Below are 26,529 nucleotides of genomic sequence, written 5' to 3' on the forward strand. Positions count from 1 at the left end.
TTTATTTTATTTTGTTAATATGTTTGGTTTTGTTCTCTGTCTCCCCCTTCTAGACTGTGAGCCCACTGTTGGGTAGGGACTGTCTCTATATGTTACCAGCTTGGACTTCCCAAATGCTTAGTCCAGTGCTCTGCACACAGTAAGCGCTCAATAAATACGATTGAATGAATGAATGAATGAATGAACACCTCCTCCAAGAGGCCTTCCCAGACTAAGCCCCCCTTTCCCCCATCTCCCATTCCCTTCGGCATCGCCCTAATTTGCTCCCTTTGCTCTTCCCCTCACCTCCCATCCCTTTCTTCTTCCCTCCTCCTGGCCCCACGCCGCATACGTTCATTCATTCAATCGTATTTATTGAGCGCTTACTGTGTGCAGAGCGCTGTTCTAAGTGCTTGGAAGGTACAAGTCGGCAACAGATAGAGACAATCCCTGCCCAACAACGGGCTCACAGAGAAGCAGCGTGGCTCAGTGGAAAGAGCCCGGGCTTTGGAGTCAGAGGTCATGGGTTCGAATCCCGGCTCAGCCGCTTGTCAGCTGTGTGACTTTGGGCAGGTCACTTCACTTCTCTGGGCCTCGGTTCCCTCATCTGTAAAATGGGGATTAAGACTGTGAGCCCCACGTGGGACAACCTGATCACCCTGTATCCTCCCCAGAGCTTAGAACAGTGCTTTCCACAGAGTAATCGCCTAATAAATACCAAAATTATTATTATTGCTAGAAGGGGGAGACAGACAACAAAACAAAACAAGTAGACAGGCCTCAACAGCATCAAGATAAATAAATAGAATTCTAGATATATAAATAATTATGTTTAAAACTGTCATTTGGTTTCCCCCTCCGCTCTTTCCCCCGCTCGGCCCCAAATCACTCACGGCTCTAATTTTCTGTATCGCTTTGCTCGCCCCACAGCACTTGTGTGCAGCGTGAGAAGCAGCGTGGCTCAGCGGCAAGAGCCCGGACTTGGGAGTCGGAGGTCCTGGGTTCTAATCCCGGCTCCGCCACTTGTCAGCTGTGTGACCTTGGGCCAGTCACTTCACTTCTCTGGGCCTCAGTTCCCTCCTCTGTCAAATGGGGATGAAGACTGTGAGCCCCACGTGGGACAACCCGATGACCTTGTATCTCCCCCAGCGCTTAGAACAGTGCTTGGCACATAGCAAGCGCTTAAGAAGTACCATTATTATTATTGTTATTACGTCCGTATCCATTTTCTTTCCTTTTATGGCCGTGTGTCTCCCTGGGCCTAGACTGTGAGCTCGTTGTGGGCAGGGAATTCATTCATTTGTTCATTCTATCATATTAATTGAGTGCTGTGTGTCCTAAGCGCTTGGAAAGTACAATTCGACGACAGAGACAGTTCCTATCCAACAAAGGGCTCACAGTCATTCATTCATTCATTCATTCATTCATTCATTCCATCGTATTTACTGAGCGCTGACGGTGCACAGCACTGTCCTAAGCGCTTGGAAAATACAATTCGACGACGGAGACGGTCCCTACCCCACAACGGGCTCCCAGCCTAGAAGGGGGAGACAATGTCAGGGTTGACGGTCGAACTGAGAAGCAGCATTGCTCAGTGGAAAGAGCCCGGGCTTGGGAGTCAGAGGTCGTGGGTTCTAATCCTGACTCCGCCATATGTCTGCTGTGTGACCTTGGGACAGTCACTTCACTTCTCTGAGCCTCAGTTCCCTCATCTGTAAAATGGGGATGAAGACTGTGAGCCCCACGTGGGACAACCTGACCACCTTGTATCCCCCCCAGCGCTTAGAACTATGCTTCGCACATAGTAAGCGCTTAACAAACACCGTTATTAGTATTACTATTATTATTATGTTCGTATCTGTCATTTTCTTTCCTTGTATGACCGTGTGTCTCCCCGGGCCTAGACTGTGAGCTCGCTGTGGGCAGGGAATTCATTCATTCATTCATTCCATCATATTAATTGAGTGCTGACTGTGTGCAGAGCACTGTCCTAAGCGCTTGGAAAGTACAACTCAACGACAGAGACAGTTCCTATCCAACAACGGACTCACAGTCATTCACTCATTCATTCATTCCATAGTATTTATTGAGCACTGACTGTGCAGTACAGTGCCCTAAGTGCTTGGAAGGTACAATTTGCCGACAGAGACAGTCCCTACCCCACAACAGGCTGCCAGTCATTCATTCATTCCATCGTATTGATTGAGCGCTGTGTGCAAAGAACTGTCCTAAGTGCTTGGAGAGTACAATTTGGCAACAGATAGAGACGGTCCCTACCCCACAATGGGCTCCCACTCTAGAAAGGGGAGACAACGTCAGGGTTGACGGAGACAGTGTCAGGGTTGATGGAGACAACGTCGGGGTTGAGGGTTGAATTGTACTCTCCTGAGCGCTTAGCCCAGCGTCAGCGCTCGATCAGTAGGAATGAATTCCTTCTAGTCTTCTAGACTGTGAGCCTGTTGTGGGGTAGGGATCGTCTCTATCTGTTGCCGACTTGTCCTTCTCAAGTGCTTAGTCCAGTGCTCTGCACACAGTAAGCGCTCAATAAATACGATTGAATGAATAGGAATGAGTGATGGAGCAGTGGGATACTCTCTTGGCAGCGAAGAGGAGGAGGAGGAGGGGGGTCAGATGTAGGTGTTGGAGTCCTGAGGTCCCTCCTTGTTGCCGGGGAGCCCTGAGGGGGGCCGGGGCCACCTCCTCCTCCTCCTCTTTCATTCATTCATTCAATCGTATTTATTGAGCGCTTACTGTGTGCACAGTACTGTACTAAGCGCTTGGGAAGTCCAAGTCAGCAACATACAGAGACGGTCCTTACCCAACAACGGGCTCACAGTCTAGAAGGGGGAGACAGACAACAAAGAACACGTGGTCAGGTGTCAAGTCGTCAGAATAAATAGAAGTAAAGCTAGATGCACATCATTGACAAAATAAATAGGATGGTAAATATGTACAAGTAAAATAAACAGAGTAATAAATCTGTACAAACATATATACAGGTGCTGTGGGGAGGGGAAGGAGGTAGGGAGGCAGGATGGGGAGGGGGAGAGGAAGGAGGGGGCTCAGTGTGGGAAGGCCTCCTGGAGGAGGTGAGCTCTCAGTAGGGCTTTGAAGGGAGGAAGAGAGCTAGCTTGGTGGATGTGCAGAGGGAGGGCATTCCAGGCCAGGGGAAGGACGTGGGCCAGGGGTCGACGGCGGGACAGGCGAGAATGAGGCACAGTGAGGAGGTTAGCGGCAGCAGAGGAGCGGAGGGTGCGGGCTGGGCTGGAGAAGGAGAAAAAGGAGGTGAGGTAGGAGGGGGCGAGGGGATGGACAGCCTTGAAGCCGAGAGTGAGGAGTTTTTGCTTGATGCGCAGGTTGACTGGTAGCCACTGGAGATTTTTGAGGAGGGGAGTAACATGCCCAGAGCGTTTCTGCACAAAGATGATCCGGGCAGCGGCGTGAGGTATAGACGGAAGTAGGGAGAGACAGGTGGATGGGAGATCAGAGAGGAGGCTGATGCAGTAATCCAGTCGGGACAGGATGAGAGCTTGAATGAGCAGGGTAGTGGTTTGGATGGAGAGGAAAGGGCGGATCTTGGCAATGTTGCGGAGCTGAGACTGGCGGGTTTTGGTGACGGATTGGATGTGAGGGGTGAACAAGGGAGCAGAGTCAAGGATGAAACCAGGGTTGCGAGCTTGTGAGACGGGAAGGATGGTAGTGCCGTCTACAGTGATGGGAAAGTCAGGGAGAGGGCAGGGTTTGGAAGGGAAGATAGTCCTCGTCTGAGGTGAAGAGAGTGAGCTGAATAAATGAATGAACAAATAGGAATGAATGAATGAAGCGGTGGGATACTCACTTGGCAGTGAAGAGGAGGAGGAGGAGCAGGGGGTCAGATGTAGGAGTTGAAGTCCTGGGGTTCCTCCTTGTTGCCAGGGGTGGGCTGGGGAGCCCCGAGGGGGGCCGGGGCCAACTGGTCGGGGCCGGAGGCCTCCTCCTCCTCCTCGGAGGGTGACCTGAATAAATTAATAGGAATGAATGAATGAAGCAGTGGGATACTCAATTGGCAGTGAAGAGGAGGAGGAGGGGGGGGTCAGATGTAGGAGTTGAAGTCCTGTCCCTGTCCCTGGACCCTGGGACTCCTCTTCCTCCCCGTGGTCTGAGGTGAAGAGGGTAAGCTGAATAAATGAATGAGTGAATAGGAATGACAATGAAGCGGTGGAATACTCGCTTGGCAGCGAAAAGGAGGAGGAGGAGGAGGAGGAGGAGGAAGAGGAGGAATAGGAGGAGGGAGGGGGGTCAGATGTAGGTGTTGAAGTCCTGGGGTTCCTCTTTGTTGCCGGGGGCCGTCGGGGCCGGAGCCGGGGGCCACCTCGTCCTCCTCCTTGTCCAGGGTGAAAAGGTGAGCTGAATAAATGAATGAGTGAATAGGAATGATTGAATGACTTCGTGGGATACTCACTTGGCAGTGACGAAGAGGAGGAGGAGGGGGGGTCAGATGTAGGTGTTGAAGTCCTGGGGTTCCTCCTTGTTGCTGGAGGCCACCTCCTCCTCCTCCTCCTCATCTGAGGTGAAGAGGGTGAGCCGAATAAATGAATGAATGATTGAATGACGTGGTGGGATACTCACTTGGCAGCGAAGAGGAGGAGGAGGAGAGTGGTCAGATGTAGGTGTTGAAGTCTTGGGGTTCCTCCTTGTTGCCGGGGGCCACCTCCTCCTCCTCATCCGAGGTGAAGAGGGTGAGCTGAATGAATAGGAATGACTGAATGACGTGGTGGGATACTCACTTGGCAGAGAAGAGGAGGGGGGGGGGGCGGTCAGATGTAGGTGTTGAAGTCCTGGGGTTCCTCCTTGTTGCCGGGGGCCACCTCCTCCTCCTCCTCCGAGGTGAAGAGGGTGAGCTGAATGAATAGGAATGATTGAATGACGTGGTGGGATACTCACTTGGCAGAGAAGAGGAGGGGGGGGGGGCGGTCAGATGTAGGTGTTGAAGTCCTGGGGTTCCTCTTTGTTGCCGGGGGCCGTCGGGGCCGGAGCCGGGGGCCACCTCGTCCTCCTCCTTGTCCAGGGTGAAAAGGTGAGCTGAATAAATGAATGAGTGAATAGGAATGATTGAATGACTTCGTGGGATACTCACTTGGCAGTGACGAAGAGGAGGAGGAGGGGGGGTCAGATGTAGGTGTTGAAGTCCTGGGGTTCCTCCTTGTTGCTGGAGGCCACCTCCTCCTCCTCCTCCTCATCTGAGGTGAAGAGGGTGAGCCGAATAAATGAATGAATGATTGAATGACGTGGTGGGATACTCACTTGGCAGCGAAGAGGAGGAGGAGGAGAGTGGTCAGATGTAGGTGTTGAAGTCTTGGGGTTCCTCCTTGTTGCCGGGGGCCACCTCCTCCTCCTCATCCGAGGTGAAGAGGGTGAGCTGAATGAATAGGAATGACTGAATGACGTGGTGGGATACTCACTTGGCAGAGAAGAGGAGGGGGGGGGGCGGTCAGATGTAGGTGTTGAAGTCCTGGGGTTCCTCCTTGTTGCCGGGGGCCACCTCCTCCTCCTCCTCCGAGGTGAAGAGGGTGAGCTGAATGAATAGGAATGATTGAATGACGTGGTGGGATACTCACTTGGCAGAGACGAGGAGGGGGGGGGGGCGGTCAGATGTAGGTGTTGAAGTCCTGGGGTTCCTCCTTGTTGCCGGGGGCCACCTCCTCCTCCTCCTCCGAGGTGAAGAGGGTGAGCTGAATGAATAGGAATGATTGAATGACGTGGTGGGATACTCACTTGGCAGAGAAGAGGGGGGGGGGGGGGGCGGTCAGATGTAGGTGTTGAAGTCCTGGGGTTCCTCCTTGTTGCCGGGGGCCACCTCCTCCTCCTCCTCCGAGGTGAAGAGGGTGAGCTGAATGAATAGGAATGATTGAATGACGTGGTGGGATACTCACTTGGCAGAGAAGAGGAGGGGGGGGGGGGGGGCGGTCAGATGTAGGTGTTGAAGTCCTGGGGTTCCTCCTTGTTGCCGGGGGCCACCTCCTCCTCCTCCTCCGAGGTGAAGAGGGTGAGCTGAATGAATAGGAATGATTGAATGACGTGGTGGGATACTCACTTGGCAGAGAAAAGGAGGAGGGGGGGCGGTCAGATGTAGGTGTTGAAGTCCTGGGGTTCCTCCTTGTTGCCGGGGGCCACCTCCTCCTCCTCATCCGAGGTGAAGAGGGTGAGCTGAATGAATAGGAATGATTGAATGACGTGGTGGGATACTCACTTGGCAGAGAAGGGGGGGGGGGGGGCAGTCAGATGTAGGTGTTGAAGTCCTGGGGTTCCTCCTTGTTGCCGGGGGCCACCTCCTCCTCCTCATCCGAGGTGAAGAGGGTGAGCTGAATGAATAGGAATGATTGAATGACGTGGTGGGATACTCAGTTGGCAGAGAAGAGGAGGAGGGGGGGCGGTCAGATGTAGGTGTTGAAGTCCTGGGGTTCCTCCTTGTTGCCGGGGGCCACCTCCTCCTCCTCATCCGAGGTGAAGAGGGTGAGCTGAATGAATAGGAATGATTGAATGACGTGGTGGGATACTCAGTTGGCAGAGAAGAGGAGGAGGGGGGGCGGTCAGATGTAGGTGTTGAAGTCCTGGGGTTCCTCCTTGTTGCCGGGGGCCACCTCTTCGTCCTTCTCCTCCTGGTCGGGGGAGCGGAGGGGGAGCTGGGGCCCGGGACCGGTGCGGGCCTCCAGGCGTCCGGCCACCGTGTCCGTCAGGGCCAGGGTCGAGGGGCTGAAGCGGGCCTTCGGCGGGGCCCGGCCCCCCGGGGAGGGGGAGCAGGAGGAGGAGGAGGGGGGGATGATGCCGCCCCCCGGGCCGGCTCGGCGGCCCAGGCTGCGGCGGAGGCTCCTCAGCAGGCCGGAGGAGGAGGGGCGGCGGCGGCGGCGGCGCGATGGGGCGGGCGGCCCGGCCGCCGGGGCCTCGATGTTGCCCGTGTACCAGAAGACCCACCAGACGAGGCTGAGGAAGATGAGGATGGAGCCGGCGTAGAGCAGCAGGTCGGAGAAGAACAGGTCGGCGAAGACGCCGGTGAGCAGCACGGCCAGCCCCACGGCGTCGAAGGCCGCCGCCAGCCAGAAGGAGCAGGAGCAGCGGCCCAAGCCGGGGCCCCCGCGCCCCGCCGCCATGCCACCAACCTGGGCCCCGGCCGCCGGGCCCCGCCGCCATGGCAACGCCCCGCCCCGTCGCCGTGGCAACCACGGGGACCGCCCGGGCCGGGGGAGGGAGGGGAGAGCAAGGGAGGTCAAAGTTCAAGCCGTCAATCGCACCTGGCCGGGACCACGAGGAGGTCACGGCCATTCATTCAATCGTACGGTATCTGTCAATAATAATAATAATAATGATGGCATTTGTTAAGCGCTTACTATGTGCAAAGCGCTGTTCTAAGCCCCGGGGGGATACGAGGTAATCAGGTTGTCCCGCGTGGGGCTCACAGTCGTCGTCCCCATTTTACAGATGAGGGAACTGAGGCTCCGAGAAGCGACTTGCCCGAGGTCACACAGCAGACATGGGGCGGAGCTGGGATTCGAACCCACGAAGCGCTTACTATGTGCCAAGCACTGTTCTAAGCTCACAGTCTTCATCCCCATTTTACAGATGGGGTCACTGAGGCACAGAGAGCTCACCTCCTCCAGGAAGCCTTTCCAGACTGAGCCCCTTCCTTCCTCTCCCCCTCGTCCCCCTCTCCATCTCCCCCATCTTTCCTTCCTCTCCCCCTCATCCCCCTCTCCATCTCCCCCATCTTTCCTCCTTCCCTTCCCCACAGCACCTGTATATATGTATAGATGTTTATACATATTTATTACTCTATTTATTTATCTTGTACATATCTATTCTATTTATTTTATTTTGTTAGTATGTTTGGTTTGGTTCTCTGTCTCCCCCTTCTAGACTGTGAGCCCACTGGTGGGTAGGGACTGTCTCTATGTGTTGCCGACTTGTACTTCCCAAGCGCTTAGTACAGTGCTCTGCACACAGTAAGTGCTCAATAAATACTGTTGATTGATTGATTGATTAAGTGACTTGCCCAAAGTCACACAGCTGACAGTTGGTAGAGCCGGGATTTGAACCCATGACCTCTGACTCCAAAGCCCTTGCTCTTTCCATTGAGCCATGCTGCTTCTCTGCTTATTGAGCGCTTTCTGCGTGCGGAGCACTGCCCTAAGCGCTTGGGAGCTCCACCACTCGGCAGCTGCGTGGCTTTGGGCGAGTCACTTCACTTCTCTGGACCTCAGTGACCTCATCTGGAAAATGGGGATCAATCAATCAGTCATATTTATTGAGCGCTTACTGTGTGCAGATCACTGTACTAAGCGCTTGGGAAGTACAAGTCGGCAACACAGAGACAGTCCCTACCCAACAGCGGGCTCACAGTCTAGAAGGGGGAGACAGAGAACAAAACCAAACATACTGACAAAATAAAATAAATAGAATAGATATGTATAAGATAAATAGAGTAATAAATATGTACAAACATATATACATATATACAGGTGCTGTGGGGAAGGGAAGGAGGTAAGATGGGGGGGATGGAGAGGGGGGCGAGGGGGGGGATTAAGACCGTGAGCCCCCCGTGGGACAACCTGATCAGCTTGCAACCTCCTCAGCGCTTAAAACAGTGCTTTGCACATAGTAAGCGCTTAACAAATGCCATTGTTATTATTATCAGGTTGTCCCACGGGGGGGCTCACAGTCTTCATCCCCATTGTACAGATGAGGGAACTGAGGCACAGGGAAATGACTCACCCAAAGTCACATAGCTGACAAGTGGCGGGGCTGGGATTAGAACCCGTGACCTCTGACTCCCAAGCCTGGGCTCTTTCCACTGAGCCACGATGCTTCTCTAACAATAATAATAATAATAATAATAATAACAGCGCTTAGAACAGTGCTTCACACATAGTAAGCACTTAGCCAACACCGTCATTATTAATAAAAGAAGGAGAGAAGCAGTGTGGCTCAATGGGAAGAGCCCGGGCTGGTCGGGCCCCACCCCTCTCACCACAGGGAGATAATAGTAACAGCACTCAGGACAGTGCTTCGCACATACTAAGCGCTTAACAGATGATAATGATGGCATTTGTTAAGAGCTCACTATGTGCGAAGCACCGGGGGGATACAAGGTGATCAGGTTGTCCCACGGTCTTCATCCCCATTTTACAGATGAGGGAACTGAGGCCCAGAGAATACTAATTCATTCATTCACTCGTATTTATTGAGTGCTTACTGTGTGCAGAGCACTGTACTAAGCGCTTGGGAAGTACAAGTCGGCAACATATAGACACGGTCCCTACCCAACAGCGGGCTCACAGTCTAATAATAATAATAAGGTAAGCATTTATTATGTGCCAAGCACTGTTCTAAGCGCTAGGGAGGGTAAAGGTGATCCCGGCTCCACCACTTGTCAGCTGTGTGACTTTGGGCAAGTCACTTAACTTCTCTGTGCCTCAGTTCCCTCATCTGTAAAATGAGGATGAAGACTGTGAGCCCCCCGTGGGACAACTTGATCACCTTGTAACCTCCCCAGCACTTAGAACAGTGCTTTGCACATAGTAAGCACTTAATAAATGCCATTGTTATTATTATTATCATCCGCCAAGCTAGCTCTCTTCCTCCATTCAAAGCCCTACTGAGAGCTCACCTCCTCCAGGAGGCCTTCCCAGACTGAGCCCCCTCCCTCTCCCCCTCCTCCCCCGCCTTACCTCCTTCCCCTCCCGACAGCACCTGTATATACGTTTGTACATATTTATTATTCTATTTTACTTGTACATATTTACTATTCTATTTATTTTATTTTGTTAATATGCTTTGATTTGTTGTCTGTCTCCCCGTTCTAGACCGTGAGCCCGCTGTTGGGTAGGGACCGTCTCTAGATGTTGCCAATTTGTACTTCCCAAGCGCTTAGTACAGTGCTCCGCACACATTAAGCGCTCAATAAATACAATTGAATGAAAGCTCACCTCCTCCAGGAGGCCTTCCCAGACGGAGCCCCCTCCTTCCTCTCCCCCTCCTCCCCCTCTCCATCCCCCCTGCCTTACCTCCTTCCCTTCCCCACAGCACCTGGATATATGTATATATGTTTGTTCGTATTTATTACTCTTTTTATTTATTTTACTTGTACATATCTATTCTATTTATTTTATTTTGTTAATATGTTTTGTTCTCTGTCTCCCCCTTCTGGACTTTGAGCCCACTGTTGGGTAGGGACCGTCTCTATACGTTGCCAACTTGTACTTCCCAAGCGCTTAGTACAGTGCTCTGCACACAGTAAGCGCTCAATAAATATGATTGATTATTATTCTTAGGTTGTCCCACAGGGGGGCTCACAGTCTTCATCCCCATTGTACAGATGAGGGAACTGAGGCACAGGGAATCAATCAATCGTATTTATTGAGCGCTTACTGTGTGCAGAGCACTGTACTAAGCGCTTGGGAAGTACAAGTCGGCAACACATAGAGACGGTCCCTACCCAACAGCGGGCTCACAGTCTAGAAGGGGGAGACAAAGAACAAACTCGCCCAAAGTCACACAGCTGACAAGTGGCAGGGCCAGGATTAGAACCCATGAAGTCTGACTCCGAAGCCGGGGCTCTTTCCACTGAGCCACGCTGCTTCTCTAGCAATAATAATAATAACAGCAATTAGAACAGTGCTTCGCACATAGTAAGCGCTTAGCCAACACCATCATTATTAATAAAAGAAGGAGAGGAGCAGCGTGGCTCAGTGGGAAGAGCCCGGGCTAGGGAGTTGGAGGTGACAGGAGGGGGAGAGGTCAAAGTTCAAGCTGTCAATCACACCTGGTACGCGCACTCCCAGCCCCGCCCCCCTCATCACAAGGAGACAACTACAGTGCTTCGCACATAGTAAGTGCTTAGCAGACATCATCATTTTTAATAAAAGAATTAGAAGAGCAGCGTGGCTCAGTGGAAAGAGCCTGGGTTTGGGAGTCGGAGGTGACACTGGGGGAGAGGTCAAAGTTCAAGCTGTCAATCACACCTGGCCGGGCCCTGAAGCACAGGCGCACTCTGCGCCCCGCTCCTCTCACCACAAGGAGATGATAATAGCACTTAGAACAGTGTTTCGCACATAATAAGCGCTTAGCCAACATCATCATTATTAATAAAAGAATGAGAGAAGCAGCGTGGCTCAGTGGGAAGAGCCCGGGGTTGGGAGTCGGAGGGGACAGGAGGGGGAGAGGTCAAAGTTCAAGCTGTCAATCACACCTGGCCGGGCCCGGCACGCACTCCATCCCTCTCCCCACAAGGAGACGATGATAACAGTACTTTGCACATACTAAGCGCTTAGCAAATACCGTCATTATTAATAAAATAATGAGAAAAGCAGCGTGACTTATTGGGAAGAGCCCGGGGTTGGGAGTCAGAGGTGACACGGGGGGGAGAGGTCAAAGTTCAAGCTGTCAATATCACACCTGGCTGGGCCCGGTGCACACGTGCACTATGCGCCCTGCTCCTCTCACCACAAGAGGATAACAATAACAGCGCTTAGAACAGTGCTTCACACATACTAAGCGCTTAGCAAATACCGTCATTATTAATAAAAGAATGAGAGAAGCAGCGTGGCTCAGCGTGAGCCCACTGTTGGGTAGGGACTGTCTCTATATGTTGCCAACTTGTACTTCCCAAGCGCTTAGTACAGTGCTCTGCACACAGTAAGCGCTCAATAAATATGATTGATTGATTGGTGACAGGAGGGGGGAGAGGTCAAAGTTCAAGCTGTCAATCACACCTGCCCAGGCCTGGGCGCGCACACGCACACTCCAAGCCCCACCCCTCTCACCACAAGGAGATAATAATAGCGCTTAGAACAGTGCTTCGCACATAATAAGCGCTTAGCAAATACTGTCATTATTAATAAAAAATGAGAGAAGCACCGTGGCTCAGTGGGAAGAGGCCGGGGTTGGGAGTCGGAGTTGACAGGAGGGGGGGAGAGGTCAAAGTTCAAGCTGTCAATCACACCTGGCCGGGCCCCGGCGTGCATGCGCACTATGCGCCCCGCTCCTCTCACCACATGGAGATAACAGCGCTTAGAACAGTGCTTCGCACATACTAAGCGCTTAGCAAATACCATCGTTATTAATAAAATAATTAGAGGAGCAGTGTGGCTCAGTGGGAAGAGCCCGGGGTTGGGAGTCGGAGGTGACACGGGGGGAGAGGTTAAAGTTCAAGCTGTCAATATCACACCTGGCCGGGCCCCGGCGTGCATGCGCACTATGCGCCCCGCTCCTCTCACCACATGGAGATAACAGCGCTTAGAACAGTGCTTCGCACATACTAAGCGCTTAGCAAATACCATCGTTATTAATAAAATAATTAGAGGAGCAGTGTGGCTCAGTGGGAAGAGCCCGGGGTTGGGAGTCGGAGGTGACACGGGGGGAGAGGTTAAAGTTCAAGCTGTCAATATCACACCTGGCCGGGCCCCCGCGCACATGCGCACTATGCGCCCCGCTCCTCTCAATCAATCAATCAATCAATCAATCGTATTTATTGAGCACTTACTGTGTGCAGGCATCCTCATCATCAGTATTATTATTCTCATCTGTAAAATGGGGGTGAAGACTGCGAGCCCCCCTTGGGACAATCTGATCACCTTGTAACCTCCCCTGTGCTTAGAACAGTGCTTTGCACATAGTAAGCGCTTAACAAATGGCATCATCATCACCATTATTATTATTCTCATCTGTAAAATGGGGATGAAGACTGTGAGCCCCCCATGGGATAAACTGATCACCTTGTAACCTCCCCGGTGCTTAGAACAGTGCTTGGCACATAGTAAATGCTTAACAAATGGCATTATTATTATTATGATCTGTAAAATGGGGATGAAGACTGTGAGCCCCCTGTGGGACAACCCGATCACCTTCTAACCTGCCCAGCGCTTAGAACAGTGCTTGGCACATAGTAAGTGCTTAAAAAATGGCATCATCATCATTGATTTTGCTTTGTTAATACTATTTACTTTATTTTGTTAATATGTTTTGTTTTGTTCTCTGTCTCCCCCTTCTAGACTGTGAGCCCACTGTTGGGTAGGGCCCGTCTCTAGATGTTGCCGACTTGGACTTCCCAAGTGCTTAGTCCAGTGCTCTGCACACAGTAAGCGCTCAATAAATACGATTGAATGAATGAATGAATTATTATTCTCATCTGTAAAATGGGGATGAAGGCTGGGCCCCCCGTGGGACAACCTGCTCACCTTGTAACCTCCCCTGAGCTTAGAATAGTGCTTTGCACATAGTAAGTGCGCTTAGAACAGTGCTTTGCACATAGTAAACGCTTAATTCATTCATTCAATCGTATTTATTGAGCGCTTACTGTGTGCAGAGCACTGTACTAAGCACTTGGGAAGTCCAAGTTGGCAACATATAGAGACGGTCCCTACCCAACAGTGGGCTCACAGTCTAGACGGGGGAGACAGAGAACAAAACAAAACATATTAACAAAATAAAATAAGTAGAATAAATATGTACAAGTAAAATAAATAGAGTAATAGTCATCTATTATCAAATGAAACACAACAGCAATGCTACATTTAATTCAGAAATGTTGCTTCTCTAAATGCCATTAAAAAAAAAACAACAAATGCCATCGAAAAAATAAAAATAAAAAAAATAAATGCCATTGAAAAAATAAAAATAAAAAAATGCCATTAAAAAATATAAAAAATAAATGCCATTTAAAAAATAAAAATAAAACTAAATGCCATTAAAACAATAAAAATAAAAAATAAATGCCATTAAAAAATAAAAATAAAAATAAACGCCATTAAAAATAAAAATAAATAAATAAATGCCATTAAAAATAAAATTAAATAAATGAATAAATAAATAAATAAAAATAAATAAATAAATGCCATTAAAACAATAAAAATAAAAAATAAATGCCATTAAAACAATAAAAATAAAAAATAAATGCCATTAAAAAATAAAAACAAAAAATAAATGCCATTAAAGCAATAAAAATAAAAAATAAATGCCATTAAAAAATAAAAACAAAAAAAAATGCCATTAAAAAAATAAAAAGAAAAAACAAATGCCATTAAAAAAATACAATTAAATAAATGAATAAATAAATATAAATAAATAAATAAATGCCATTAAAACAATAAAAATAAAAAATAAATGCTATTAAAAAAATAAAAATAAAAAATAAATGCCATTAAAACAATAAAAATAAAAAATAAATGCCATTAAAAAATAAAAACAAAAAAGTCATTAAGAATATAAATAAAAAAATAAATGCCATTAAAAAATAAAAAGAAATAAATGAAGAAATAAATAAATAAAAATAAAAAATAAGTGTCATTAAAACAATAAAAATAAAAAATAAATGCCATTAAAAAATAAAAATAAAAAATAAATGCGATTAAAAAAATAAAAATAAGAAAATAAATGCCATTAAAAAAATAAAAATAAATAAATGAATAAATAAATAAATAGAAATAAAAAAATAAATGCCGTCATTATTATTATTACCCTTAGTACACGCGCCAGGATTGGAAGGCACGAGGGCTCTCCTGCGCAAGCGCGGCCGCCTTAACGCACGCTCATTTGCATACCGAGCCGCGCCTCGCGCCGGCCTCTTAACGCGCTCTCATTTGCATGCCAAGCTCCGCCGCGCGCATGCGCGTCCCTTTGCGCGCGCTCATTTGCATGCAGGGCCTCGCCCCTTTCTCCCCTCGGCGGCCACGTGCCGGGGCCTCCTTCCTCCTCCAGACCGGAAGAGCGCTGTCCCTACTTCCGGTGCGGCAGTGCGCAGGCGCGCGGGGCATCATGGTGGCCGTGATGGCGGAGGAGAAGAAGACGAAGGAGATGAAGACGACGAAGATGAAGACGACGAAGAAGATGAAGACGAAGAAGAAGACGAAGAGGAGTCAGTTGAAGCTGGTGCCCGAGCCGCAGGTAGCGGGGGTCCCCGGGAGGACGAGCGCTTAGCACAGTGCTCTGCACACAGGAAGCGCTCAATAAGTACGATTGAATGAATGAATAAATAATAATAATAATAATAATGGCATTTATTAAGCGCTTACTATGTGCCAAGCACTGTTCTAAACGCTGGGGAGGTTACAAGGGGATCAGGTCGTCCCACGTGGGGCTCACAGTCTTCATCCCCATTTTACAGATGAGGGAACTGAGGCCCGGAGAAGCGAAGTAATGATAATAATAGTATTTGTTAAGCGCTTACTATGTGCGAAGCACTGTTCTAAGCGCGGGGGAGGTTACAAGGTGATCAGGTTGTCCCACGTGGGGCTCACAGTCTCCATCCCCATTTTACAGATGAGGGAACTGAGGCGCAGAGAAGCGAAGTAATAATAATAATAGTATTTGTTAAGAGCTTACTATGTGCCAAGCACTGTTCTAAGCGCTGGGCGGATCCAAGGTGATCAGGTTGTCCCACGTGGGGCTCACAGTCTTCAGCCCCATTTTACAGATGAGGGAACTGAGGCCCAGAGAAGCGAAGTAATAATAATAATAGCATTTGTTAAGCGCTTACTATGTGCTAAGCGCTGGGCGGATCCCAGGTGATCAGGTTGTCCCACGTGGGGCTCACAGTCTTCATCCCCATTTTACAGATGAGGGAACTGAGGCCCAGAGAAGCGAAGTAATAATAATAATAGTATTTGTTAAGCGCTTACTATGTGCCAAGCACTGTTCTAAGCTCTGGGCGAATCCAGGGTGATCAGGTTGTCCCACAGTCTTCATCCCCATTTTATAGATGAGGGAACGAAGGCACAGAGAAGTGAAGGAATGGTAGTAATAATAATAATAATGATGGTATTTGTTAAGCGCTTACTATGTGCCAAGCACTGTTCTAAGCGCTGGAGGGGTTACAAGGTGATCAGGTTGTCCCAAGTGGGGTTCACAGTCTCCATCCTCATTTTACAGATGAGGGAACTGAGGCCCAGAGAACTTAAGTAATAATAATAATGATGATGGCGTTTGTTAAGCGCTTACTACGTGCCGAGCACTGTTCTAAGCGCTGGAGGGGTTACAAGGTGATCAGGTTGTCCTACGTGGCACTCACAGTCTTCGTCCGCATTGTAAAAATGAGGGAACTGAGGCCCAGAGAAGTGAAGTGACCTGCCCAAAGTCACACAGCTGACAAGTGGCAGAGCCGGGATTTGAACCCGTGACCTCTGACTCCAAAGCCCGGGCTCTTTCCACTGAGCCACGCTGCTGTGGGGAGCGGAAAGATGGGGGAGACTTTTCAAGCTCCTGAGGCATTGTGTCCAGAGGGGAAGGGAGAGAGGTTGGCATGTCCCTCTCCCTCCTTTCTCTTGCTACTTGCTGGCTTCCCCAAACTCATTCATTCAGTCGTATTTATTGAGCGCTTCCTGGGTGCAGAGCGCTGTACTAAGCGCTTGGGAAGTCCAAGTTGGCAGCATCTAGAGACGGTCCCTACCCAACAGCGGGCTCACAGTCTAGAAGGCCAGCTCTCTCCTGTCCCTGGGACCGCGGCCACCGTTCCCACCGGCCGTCATCGAAAGTGACCTTAGCAGACGCCGCCATCGATCAGTCAATTAATTGTATTCAACGCTCACCGTAGGCAGAGCGCCGTGCCAAGCGCTTGGGAGAGTTCAGATCAACAGAGTCGCTGACACGTCCCCTGCCCACGGTGACGGAAGGACGTCAGGTCGTGGCGCGTGCCCGGCGACTCGAAGAAGCCGGGGACTGGGTTCTAATCCCGCCTCCACCTCTTGTCTGCTCTGTGGGCAAGTCACTTCTCTGGGCCTCAGTTCCCTCATCTTACGTTGCCGACCTGTCCTTCCCAAGCGCTTAGTCCAGTGCTCGGCACGCAGTAAGCGCTCAATCAATACGATTGAACGAATGAATCTGCAAAATGGGGATGAAGGCTGAGCCCCGTGGACTGTGCCCAACCTGATTAACCCGAATCTACCACAGCGCCTGCGTGTAGTAAGCGCTTAACAAACACCATAAAAAGCACTACATTTATGGAGCAGCCAAACTGTCTGGTGCAAAGCGCTATACTAGGGAAGCGCTCGAAAACGTGCTTTAGAAATCAAGTGTCTTTAGAGCCCGTCGGCTGGCAAGAATGACCCAACCTTTAGCCGTTCGAAGGAGCGCGGAAGGCCGCAGAGCAGTCGCGCACGTACGTGCACGGATATATCCAGATTCTGACATAATTAGGTGGGGCTCATCTGGGAATGCTTCTTGGAGGATGGGTCGAGCGGCGAAGGGAATTGCAGAGAAGAGTAAGTAGTACTGGCGGGTCGTATCTTCGAACTGTGGCGGATAAAGCACCTGATTTGTGAACCGGTTTAATCGGATTCTTTTGTTGTTGTGCTCCAAGAAAGATCTCTCTAAAGGGTCTCGGGGTGGAGATACAGTGGAAATTGTGGGAATGGCCAAAAAAACCGAACAGAACAATCACGTTTTAATATTTGTGCATTTACCAGATTAAAGAAGCGGTTCAGACGCTCCTGAAGCATTCGGGAATTCAGAAAAATATGCTCTTGAATGAGGATGAGAATATATTTTTAGTGGTGACGTTGTGGAAAATACCCCAAGAAAGAAAGAAAATCAAAATGTAAGTACTCACGATCTCGGTTTGCCATACATTTGAGCTCTTCCTGTCCCATACAGTCCTCATTTCCTGGTGGGTAATCAGCAGGCCCAACACCGGTTTGGTTTCTGTGAGAGGAGTTTCTTTGGCTTTTTGACACACACACCCGTAGAATTTACCTGGCAGCGAATCATTGAAGGAAGTGACTTAGATATACGCTACTGCGTATTAGCCTGTTCTTGAACGGGCCTTGACTCTTCCCTCTCTTTCTGCCCTCATATTCAGCTGTATCCCAGTCTGCTGTTCTGTCCAAACATTTCCAGGATCTTCCCATTCCTCTCCATCCAAACGGCCTCTTGGCATGTACCCACAGCGTGACTGCTGCCTCTGCTTCCTTGCTGATCTCTCCTCCGCTATTTTCTCTCCTCTCTAGTCCAGATAATAACGATAATGAATAATAATGGTACCTATTTAGACTGGGAGCCTCATAAAGGACAAGGGCTGGGTCTTGTATCTACCCCAGCGCTTAGTACAGTGCTTGAAAACCATTCTTATTCTCTCCCCACTCATCCCCCTGATCTCCCAATCTTCACCCCATCAAATAGAAACGCCTGACAATTGGCCTGAAGGAGCTCAGTCAGCTCCCTCCCTTCACAACCTCCCCGCTCTTTTCTCCCACAGCGTCCTAGCTCATCTTCTCCGTTCCTCTCGTGCCTCATTTTTGTCCCTGCCATTGTCAACCCCGTGCCTGCCCTCTCCCCCCACCGTATTTGACAGACCACAGTTCTCCTCCCCATCTTCAAAAGCCCGCCTGGTCTCCTCCTGAAGCCCTTCCCTGACTCCTTTCTAATTTCTCCACCACGCATCTCCCATTTCCCCCATCAGCGCTTTTGTATCACCTAAACACTTAAGTCCTCACAGCCTCCACTTAAATGTACACATCTTGGTATTCTGTTGCTTCTTCTTGGACGTTCTTAGTGTCTCTCTTTCCCCTCTATACGGTAAGGTAAACACCTTGATCTTGTCTACTAATTCCATTGCGCTCTCGAATACTGTTATTTAATGCCCCTTACCTATGTTTTGCCTATATTCCTGGCCCAAGTGGCTGCTATTTTCTTCAATAAGAAGGTAGTGACGCGGGTGAAGGGGGGTGCTTCAAGCTTTCTGAACCGTGATGCCGATGGGACCTTCGTGGTCGTGATTTAACGTCAGTATTGTCAGCCAAAGACTAGCAGAAGGGACTCTGTAGGCCCGATGGCGCTCGGGTGTATCTGGGAGGTCAAGGTTAGAGCGTTTTGTTTGTTTATGCCTAGCTCTTGATTGCATTTTGTTATCTATTTTAGTAGAATTCACTACTCACTTCTGCCCTTCCCCAATGCTCTCTTTAATTTTAGACCCCTGCCTTTTAATATTCGACCTGATACAGTTGAAATTTGCCTGTTCACCAAGGATGAGCCCAGGTTAACTCCGGGACAAACAGAAAACTACTACAAAAAACTTTTGAGACAGCAGAATGTCAACATTAGTCAGGTAAAGGGAAAACTGGTCACTTTTTAAAAGCTGGGAAACATAGTTTCTTAATATTTTGTGTTTTTGCAGAGCAGATAAAATGACTGTTGAACATTCTGGGAAGCGGTGTGGTCTTGTGGAAAGAGCACAGGCTGGGAGCCAGAGGACCTGGGTTCCGATCCCGCCTCTACCACTTTGCCTGCTGTGTGACCCTCGGCACGGCCCTTAATTTCTGTGCCTCAGTGTCCTCATTTGCAAAAGGAAAATTCCTACTTAAACAAAGAGCCCCGTGGGGGACGGGGCTGTGCCCAACCTGATTGTCTCGCATCTACCCCAGCCCTTAGTGCCGCACTTCGGTCAATCAATCGATCGTATTTGTTGAGCACTTACCGTGTTCAGAGCACTGTACGAAGCGCTTGGGAGAGTACAATATAGCGGACACGTTCCCTGCCCATCACGAGCCTACTGTGTGGCACATAATAAGAGCATAACCAATATTATAAAAGAAAGGAGGCAAGCGACCAGGACTCTAGCCTCCTCTCTACCACTGCCCTGCTGTGTAACTCTGGGCAAGTTGCTTAACCCCTCTGCAACTTTAATTTTCCTCCTCCGTAAAATGGGAGTTTTTCAGGTCCCTCCCTTTATGGAATTGTGATTCCCTTGGGGACCGTTTCATCTCGTAGCTTCTCTGTACACTCATACTTGACACCTGATAAGCCTTTAGTAAATTACCCTCTTGTGCTGGGCACCGCCGAAGCAGACTTCAGCAGTCCTCTCTCTTGTCGGCTGAGCTGCTTCTCGCGCCGTGAGCAGAGGTGACAGTTGTGAGCTGTTGTGGCAGAATGCAGGGTCTGCTGAGAACAGGTATGGCTGAGTCCTCCCCTGCTGTTTGGAAGAGGTGAGGTGGCAGGAGGCCCGGGCCTAGGGACAAATGTCCGGCTCCTTGGGCGTATCCGGAGTCTGAGCATGGCCGAGGACGGGCCGGGTAGAAATGCGGGTGTGTCGAGGGGAAAGAGGGGATGGGGTCGGCCGGGGAGAGGGGACCGCAAGATGACCGCCAAAACGTGGCGGTCCCCCGCAGTGGTTTAGGATTCAAGGGGCAGCGCAACAGTCACCCCATTCCCGAGCCCTAATTTTCTCCCCTTTTCCCAGGTGATGCCCTTTGCGACTCTAAAAAGAGAATACAAACCATACGAAGCCAAGCGTCGCCTCCTGAGTAGTTTCGGCGTCTTCCTGTGTGATGAGAGAATCGCGCGGCTTCTGCCCTCACATTTAGGGAAACATTTCTATCTGCGAAAGAAGTAAGTCGCTCCGCAGTGTAAACGGGCGAAGGGACTCGCTTCGGACCCCTTGAAGCAGGAACTGGTTGGACTTTTTTTTTTCTTTTTAAGAGACCCTTTACCTGTAAACCTGAAGAGCAGTAGGCTGGCCGAGCAGTTGCAAAAAGTTATCCAAGGAACTTTGTTGACCATCTCTAATCGCGGCTCTTGCAGGTAGGTGTCAAAGCTTGGTGGCGGTTAATAATGATAATGATGGCATTTATTAAGGGCTTGCTAAGTGCAAAGCACTGTTCTAAGCGCTGGGGAGGTTACAAGGTGATCAGGTTGTCCCACGGGGGGCTCACCATCTTAATCCCCATTTTACAGATGAGGGAACTGAGGCACAGAGAAGTTACGTGACCTGCCCAAAATCACACAGCTGACAATTGCCGGAGCCGGGATTTGAACCCATGACCTCTGACTCCAAAGCCCGGGCTCTTTCCACTGAGCCACGCTGCTTCTCTGCAGTTGAGTTGCGCCCTTCTGTTAGGGGTGACTGGATATTGCCAGTGACACCGTGGGCAAGAGGCATCGATTTGTTCCAGGCAGAAAGTTCTTTGGTTTGGGAAAGAACGTCCTGCTGTCGAGGAATTAAGGCAGCCAAGCTGGTATCCAGCCTGGCCCGTTTTAAGGCGATTCCAACCCCCTTCTCCGCCCTCCTGTCGTACCTTTTTTGCGGCTCTTTGCCCCAGATTTGCCGGTGAATTCTTCCTTTGGCCAGAGGCCACGTTCTTCCGCGACACATTCCGTCCATCCTTAGCACCTGGGGAAAAAGGTTGCCGTATATAAGCGAGGCCTCACAGAGCGCTTCAAGGGCTGAAATCCTGGAGCCACACGCAGCCTGAATCCGAGTCTGTTTCTGGAGGGAAAGAGGAGGGAGAGAAGGAAAGGATTTTGTGAGCTGCCCAAGGCTGACGTGACTCAGAGACCTTCCTCCTCCCACGGCTGCCCACCACGGGTCCAGGCCCGAAGCGTTCGCTCCACTCAGAAGCTCCGGTTTTTGGAGAGCCACTTTGGTCTTAGTAAACAAAAATTTCCCTTCCGTTTCAGTACGGTGCAGATCGGCCACACTGGAATGGAGATGAAGGAGATTGTGGCTAATGCGATTGCCACGATACAAGTGCTCTCAGAGAAGCTGCCAGAGGTACTTAAGTGTGTGTGTGTGTCTCTCTGAGTTGAATTCTGATTTAACTAAAGCATCAGTGGGCTAACGTATACTTTTCCTTGGTTGCAGAAATGGAAAAACGTAAAAATGGTTCACATGAAATCAGAAAAGTCTGTCGCACTTCCCATCTTCTCTTCCTTTCTCAATTCCAAGGATCTCACACCACCCACCACCGCTAAATCCCCCAAAAAAGTAAGGCTGAATTCACAGTTGTCCGGGGCGGCCCTGGTGTGGGAGGATCATCTTGGATCTAGTCACCGCGGCAGGCTTCAGCCTTGGCCCGATTCCGGGACTCGGAGGGATCTGGGAGATGAGACCGAGGTGGGAAAAAGCGTTCCTGGAATTTGGCAGGGTTGCTTTCGGATGTCATAGCCTGGAGAACACAATAATAATAATTGCGGTATTAAGTGTTTCCTGGGTGCCGATTACTGTATTGTACTAAATGTAGCGTAGACAGATTGGACACGGTTCCGTTCCCACTAAAGGCTCAGTGTAAAGGGGAGAGAGAACAGGTGTTGAATTTCATTTGACAGATGAGGAAACTGAGGCGCCCAGAGAAGGGAAGTGACTCGCCACGATCGTGGCTTTGAATTGCTGCCTGGTTCCTTCTCCCTCACTCCTGGCCTTCATTCGGCTTGCATTCGGCCCCTCCTTGGGCAGTAAGGGAGAGGAAGGGTCACCGGTGCCGGTCGACAGGAGCATTGTAATAAGGTCTGCCAGGGTAGATGCTGTCTTCTCAGATTCGGTTATAAGTCACGCCCGGAGAAACATGTGCTTTAAGGAAGGGTTGCTTGAAATCGGCCAGCCGAAGGATGTGGTACGGGACTGCCTGGAATTTTAAGGCACCCGCGCTCCTCATCGCGGTGTGATCGGAGCCCCGCGTGCTGCTCAGATCTGTCTGCTTTAATTCGCAGAAGGAAACACAAGGAAAAAAGAAAGCGAAGGAAACAGGAACCTCCAAAGAGAAGGCCGCTCGCCGCAAGGTGAAGAAGCAGCGCGGGGCTGCGGTTCCGTCTGACACCGGCCTGGAAAAAGAACGGGAAGGAAAGGCCAAAACCACAGCAGTGCAAGAACAGGAGCCCGAAGAGGAAATTCCCCAATTAATTCCCATCCAGTCAGGGCCCGCTAAGAAGAGCCCCCAGGTATTTTTCTTTAGCACTTGCGTTTTGCAGTTTCTGCTAGAAAAGGTTTTACGGTCAACTCTCTGTAAAATGAACCAAGTAGAGTCCAGGAAACCCCGCTGATCACTGTCCCTTATTTTGGTGCCTCATTCGGGGTGGGGGAGTGTTCAGGGTACCAGAGAGGTGGCAACGGCAGTGCGTTGTGGGGAGAACTTGCCGTCCCAAGTCCCCTTAACGTGGTCATGGTCACGGGTGGCAGGGTGGCAACCTTTTGGGGTGGTCTTCCTTTGCCAGAGAGCTGGAGCCCTCTCAATCGGGCAGGCCCTGGGTGAAAAGGGGAAAGCTGCTGGCACTCTGCTGCCGAGGCTGGGATGGGGCCGAACCCTGACCTTCTGCGGAAGGAAGTCCCCCTCGCCGTCGGTGAAGCGCACGCTGCGCTGTATGGTGACCTAACTGCGTTACGCCCCGCCGACCCTTGTAAAGCACCACCCTGAACAAAATCCACATGGCTCGGGAACTCTTTGTCGGGCGTTAGTTTGGCCTGGAGCCTCACCGATATTCCCAAATTTTCCCACATTTCCCGCCAAAGTCGGGCATTCCAAATTAGATTCACTCATTCATTCAATCGTACTAATTGAGCGCTTACTGTGTGCAGAGCACTGTACTAAGCTCTTGGGAAGTACAAGTCGGCAACATATAGAGACGGTCCCTACCCAACAACGGGCTCACAGTCTAGACGGGGGAGACAGGCAACAAAACAAAACGTGGACAGGTGTCAAGTCATCGGAATAAATAGAAATAAAGCTGGATGCACATCATTAACAAAATTAATAGACTAGTAAATACGTACAACCAAGATCCAGTCTTGGCCTGAGCCCCCTTCCCTTGGCAAAGCGACAGAGACTTTTGAACGAGGAGCGGGCAACCTGTGGCCCTAGGGCTCTGCCTGGCTCTTCTTGGAGCTGAATCGGGCTCCTTTCAGGCTGAGAAAGGAACCCCTGCCCAAAACGCCATCGCCAGCACTGCAGGTGAAACCGATCCAAAGGCCGGGGCTCTGGGCTCCCAGCTGGTCCCTGCCGTTGTTGGTTCTGCCAGGGTGTACCCTCCCCTCGCCTCTTTTCCATCTCCCCGGCAGCAGTTGCCGTGAAGCGGCGATGCCATCACACTGCGCGGGTCCTCGTGTGATGTAATGATGTTGGACGTCACACGAGGAGCCATAACTTGGTGGGGCTGGCCCTCTGGGCACCGAGTTTTCCACCTGTTTGACTCTCGCGCCGACTTCTGCTATGGAATAGTCCTCTGTTTCTAGTTTATTGGCTGACTGGGTTGGGGAAACCGCAAACTACCTCCCTTCGTACTCAGTCCCATCCCAAATCTTTGTATTCTCTCATCATCATCATCAATCGTATTTATTGAGCGCTTACTATGTGCAGAGCACTGTACTGAGCGCTTGGGAAGTACAAATTGGCAACATATAGAGACAGTCCCTACCCAACAGTGGGCTCACAGTCTAAAAGGGGGAGACAGAGAATGAAACCAAACATACTGACAAAATAAAATAAATCATCTCTATCTGCTTCTTTCCCCCTTCTAATGCAGAAAGCGAAGCCTGAAGAAAAATCGCCCAAAAAGAGTCTCGGGGTCCAAAGTCCTCAGAGTCCATCTTCCAGCCAAAAGCGGAAGGTTCCCATGGCTGAGCTGTCTCCGGAAAAGGCGAATCAAGGAACGGCCCAGCTCAATGGCCCAGCCAAAAGCCCAGACAAGAAGCCAAGGATCTCAGAAGTGACCGAGAAAGAAACCCCTTCTTCTCTAAGGAAGGCAACCCCGAAAAAGACTCCCAGAAAGCCAGAGGCCGGCTCCTTGGCTACGAACAATAGCCCAGGCAAGAAGCCGAATATCTCAGAAGTGGCCGCGCAAGAAACCCCTTCTTCTCTAGGGAAGGCAACCCCGAAAATGATTCCCAAAAAGCCAGAGGCCGGCTCCTTTCCTACTCCTAACGAAAGCCCAGAAAAGAAGCCGAAGATCTCAGAAGCGGCCAAGCAAGAAACCCCTTCTTCTCTAGGGAAGGCAACCCCGAAAATGATTCCCAAAAAGCCAGAGGCCGGCTCCTTTCCTACTCCTAACGAAAGCCCAGACAAGAAGCCGAAGATCTCAGAAGCGGCCAAGCAAGAAACCCCTTCTCTAAGGAAGACAAACCCGAGAAAGACTCCCAGAAAGCCAGAGGCCGGCTCCTTGGCTACTCTTAAAGAAAGCCCAGGCAAGAAGCCGAGGATCTCAGAAGTGGCCGAGCAAGAAACCCCTTCTTCTCTAGGGAAGGCAACCCCGAAAATGATTCCCCAAAAGCCAGAGGCCGGCTCCTTTCCTACTCCTAACGAAAGCCCAGACAAGAAGCCGAAGATCTCGGAAGTGGCCAAGCAAGAAACCCCTTCTTCTCTAGGGAAGGCAACCCCGAAAATGATTCCCAAAAAGCCAGAGGCCAGCTCCTTTCCTACTCCTAACGAAAGCCCAGAGAAGAAGCCGAAGATCTCGGAAGCAGCCAAGCAAGAAACCCCTTTTCTAAGGAAGAGAAACCTGAGAAAGACTCCCAGAAAGCCAGAGGCCGGCTCCTTGGCTACTCTTAAAGAAAGCCCAGGCAAGAAGCCGAGGATCTCAGAAGTGGCCAAGCAAGAAACCCCTTCTTCCCTAGGGAAGGCAACCCCGAAAATGATTCCCCCAAAGCCAGAGGCCAGCTCTTTATCTACTCCTAACGAAAGCCCAGACAAGAAGCCGAAGATCTCAGAAGCGGCCAAGCAAGATACCCCTTCTCTAAGGAAGACAAACCCGAGAAAGACTCGCAGAAAGCCAGAGGCCGGCTCCTTGGCTACTCTTAACGAAAGCCCAGGCAAGAAGCCGAAGATCTCGGAAGTGGCCGAGCAAGAAACCCCTTCTTCCCTAGGGAAGGCAGCCCCGAAAAAGATTCCCAAAAAGCCAGGGGCCAGATCCTTTGCTACTCCTAACAAAGGCGGGAAGCTGATGAAGTCAGCCAGAAAACCTCCCCGTACCCCAAGGCGAAAGCCCACGAAGCCAAAAGTGCCTCAGTCAGCCTAGAGACTTGGCTTTTGAAAGGCTCGGTCGGAAATAAATGTTTTTGTTGTTGCCCTAGCCCTTTCCCCATATGATGGCTATAATAATGATGATGGCATTTGTTAAGCGCTTACTATGTGCAAAGCACTGTTCTAAGCGGTAGAGGGGATACAAGGTGATCAGGTTGTCCCACGTGGGGCTCACAGTCATCATCCCCATTTTACAGATGAGGTAACTGAGGCTCAGAGAAGTTGTGACTTGCCTACGGTCACACAGCGGACATGCGGCAGAGCAGGGATTTGAACCTGTGACCTCCGACTCCAAAGCCAGCCTAGCATTTCCCTGTAATCTTTTCTTTTCAGGAATACACTGTTTGTCCAGGGTGTGTATTACTACTTTAAAACTAGGCCTACATTTTAAAACATTTTTTAAATAAACTTGCGTTTTAAAAATAAACCTACTTTTCTTGGATTGTCTGGGGTTTAATTTCAGCCTCGGGGCAGCGAATATCTCATCTCACATTTCAAAAAATCAAAAAGGAAACTCAAAATAGGTAATGTTACTCCAGAATCTTCCAGAATTCATTCATTCACTCAGTCAGGTTTATTGAGCGCTCGCTGTGTGCAAAGCATTGTACTTGGGGGGGAATACGCTATAACAAGGAGACTCATTCCTGCCCACAACGAGCTTACGTCCGAGGGGTATTTAAATGTTCTGGTCTTTACCACTCCTAACTGAACCAATCCCAGGATCGTCCAAATGTCTTAATTTTCCTCATAAATTTCTTACCTGTCCTCTTTCAGCAAGATCAGGGCTTTTACCTAGGATGTTAATGCA

At 50.0% G+C, this 26,529-nt stretch overlaps 1 protein-coding gene across 1 annotated transcript; it reads left to right on the top strand.

The window, feature by feature from the left end:
- The first annotated feature begins 14,758 nt into the window (after positions 1 to 14,758).
- RSL1D1 (ribosomal L1 domain containing 1) lies at positions 14,759 to 25,864 on the top strand. Its single transcript, XM_038763366.1, has 9 exons — positions 14,759 to 14,892; positions 17,409 to 17,539; positions 18,910 to 19,045; positions 20,177 to 20,325; positions 20,416 to 20,517; positions 21,394 to 21,487; positions 21,578 to 21,700; positions 22,423 to 22,650; positions 24,229 to 25,864. Exons 1-9 carry the CDS (start codon positions 14,764 to 14,766, stop codon positions 25,714 to 25,716), a joined length of 2,580 nt encoding a protein of 859 aa, XP_038619294.1. The 5' UTR covers positions 14,759 to 14,763; the 3' UTR covers positions 25,717 to 25,864.
- Positions 25,865 to 26,529: the final 665 nt, after the last annotated feature.

The sequence above is a fragment of the Tachyglossus aculeatus genome, chromosome 21 (genome assembly GCF_015852505.1).
Source record: "Tachyglossus aculeatus isolate mTacAcu1 chromosome 21, mTacAcu1.pri, whole genome shotgun sequence".
Taxonomy (NCBI): Eukaryota; Metazoa; Chordata; class Mammalia; order Monotremata; family Tachyglossidae; genus Tachyglossus; species Tachyglossus aculeatus.

Excerpts from the sequence above, each read along its gene's own strand:
- RSL1D1 (XM_038763366.1), top strand. The coding sequence starts at position 14,764 with ATGGTGGCCGTGATGGCGGAGGAGAAGAAGACGAAGGAGATGAAGACG. Across the intron at positions 14,893-17,408 it reads AGCTGGTGCCCGAGCCGCAG|ATTAAAGAAGCGGTTCAGAC; the intron begins GTAGCGGGGGTC and ends TGCATTTACCAG. Across the intron at positions 20,518-21,393 it reads TCTAATCGCGGCTCTTGCAG|TACGGTGCAGATCGGCCACA; the intron begins GTAGGTGTCAAA and ends CTTCCGTTTCAG.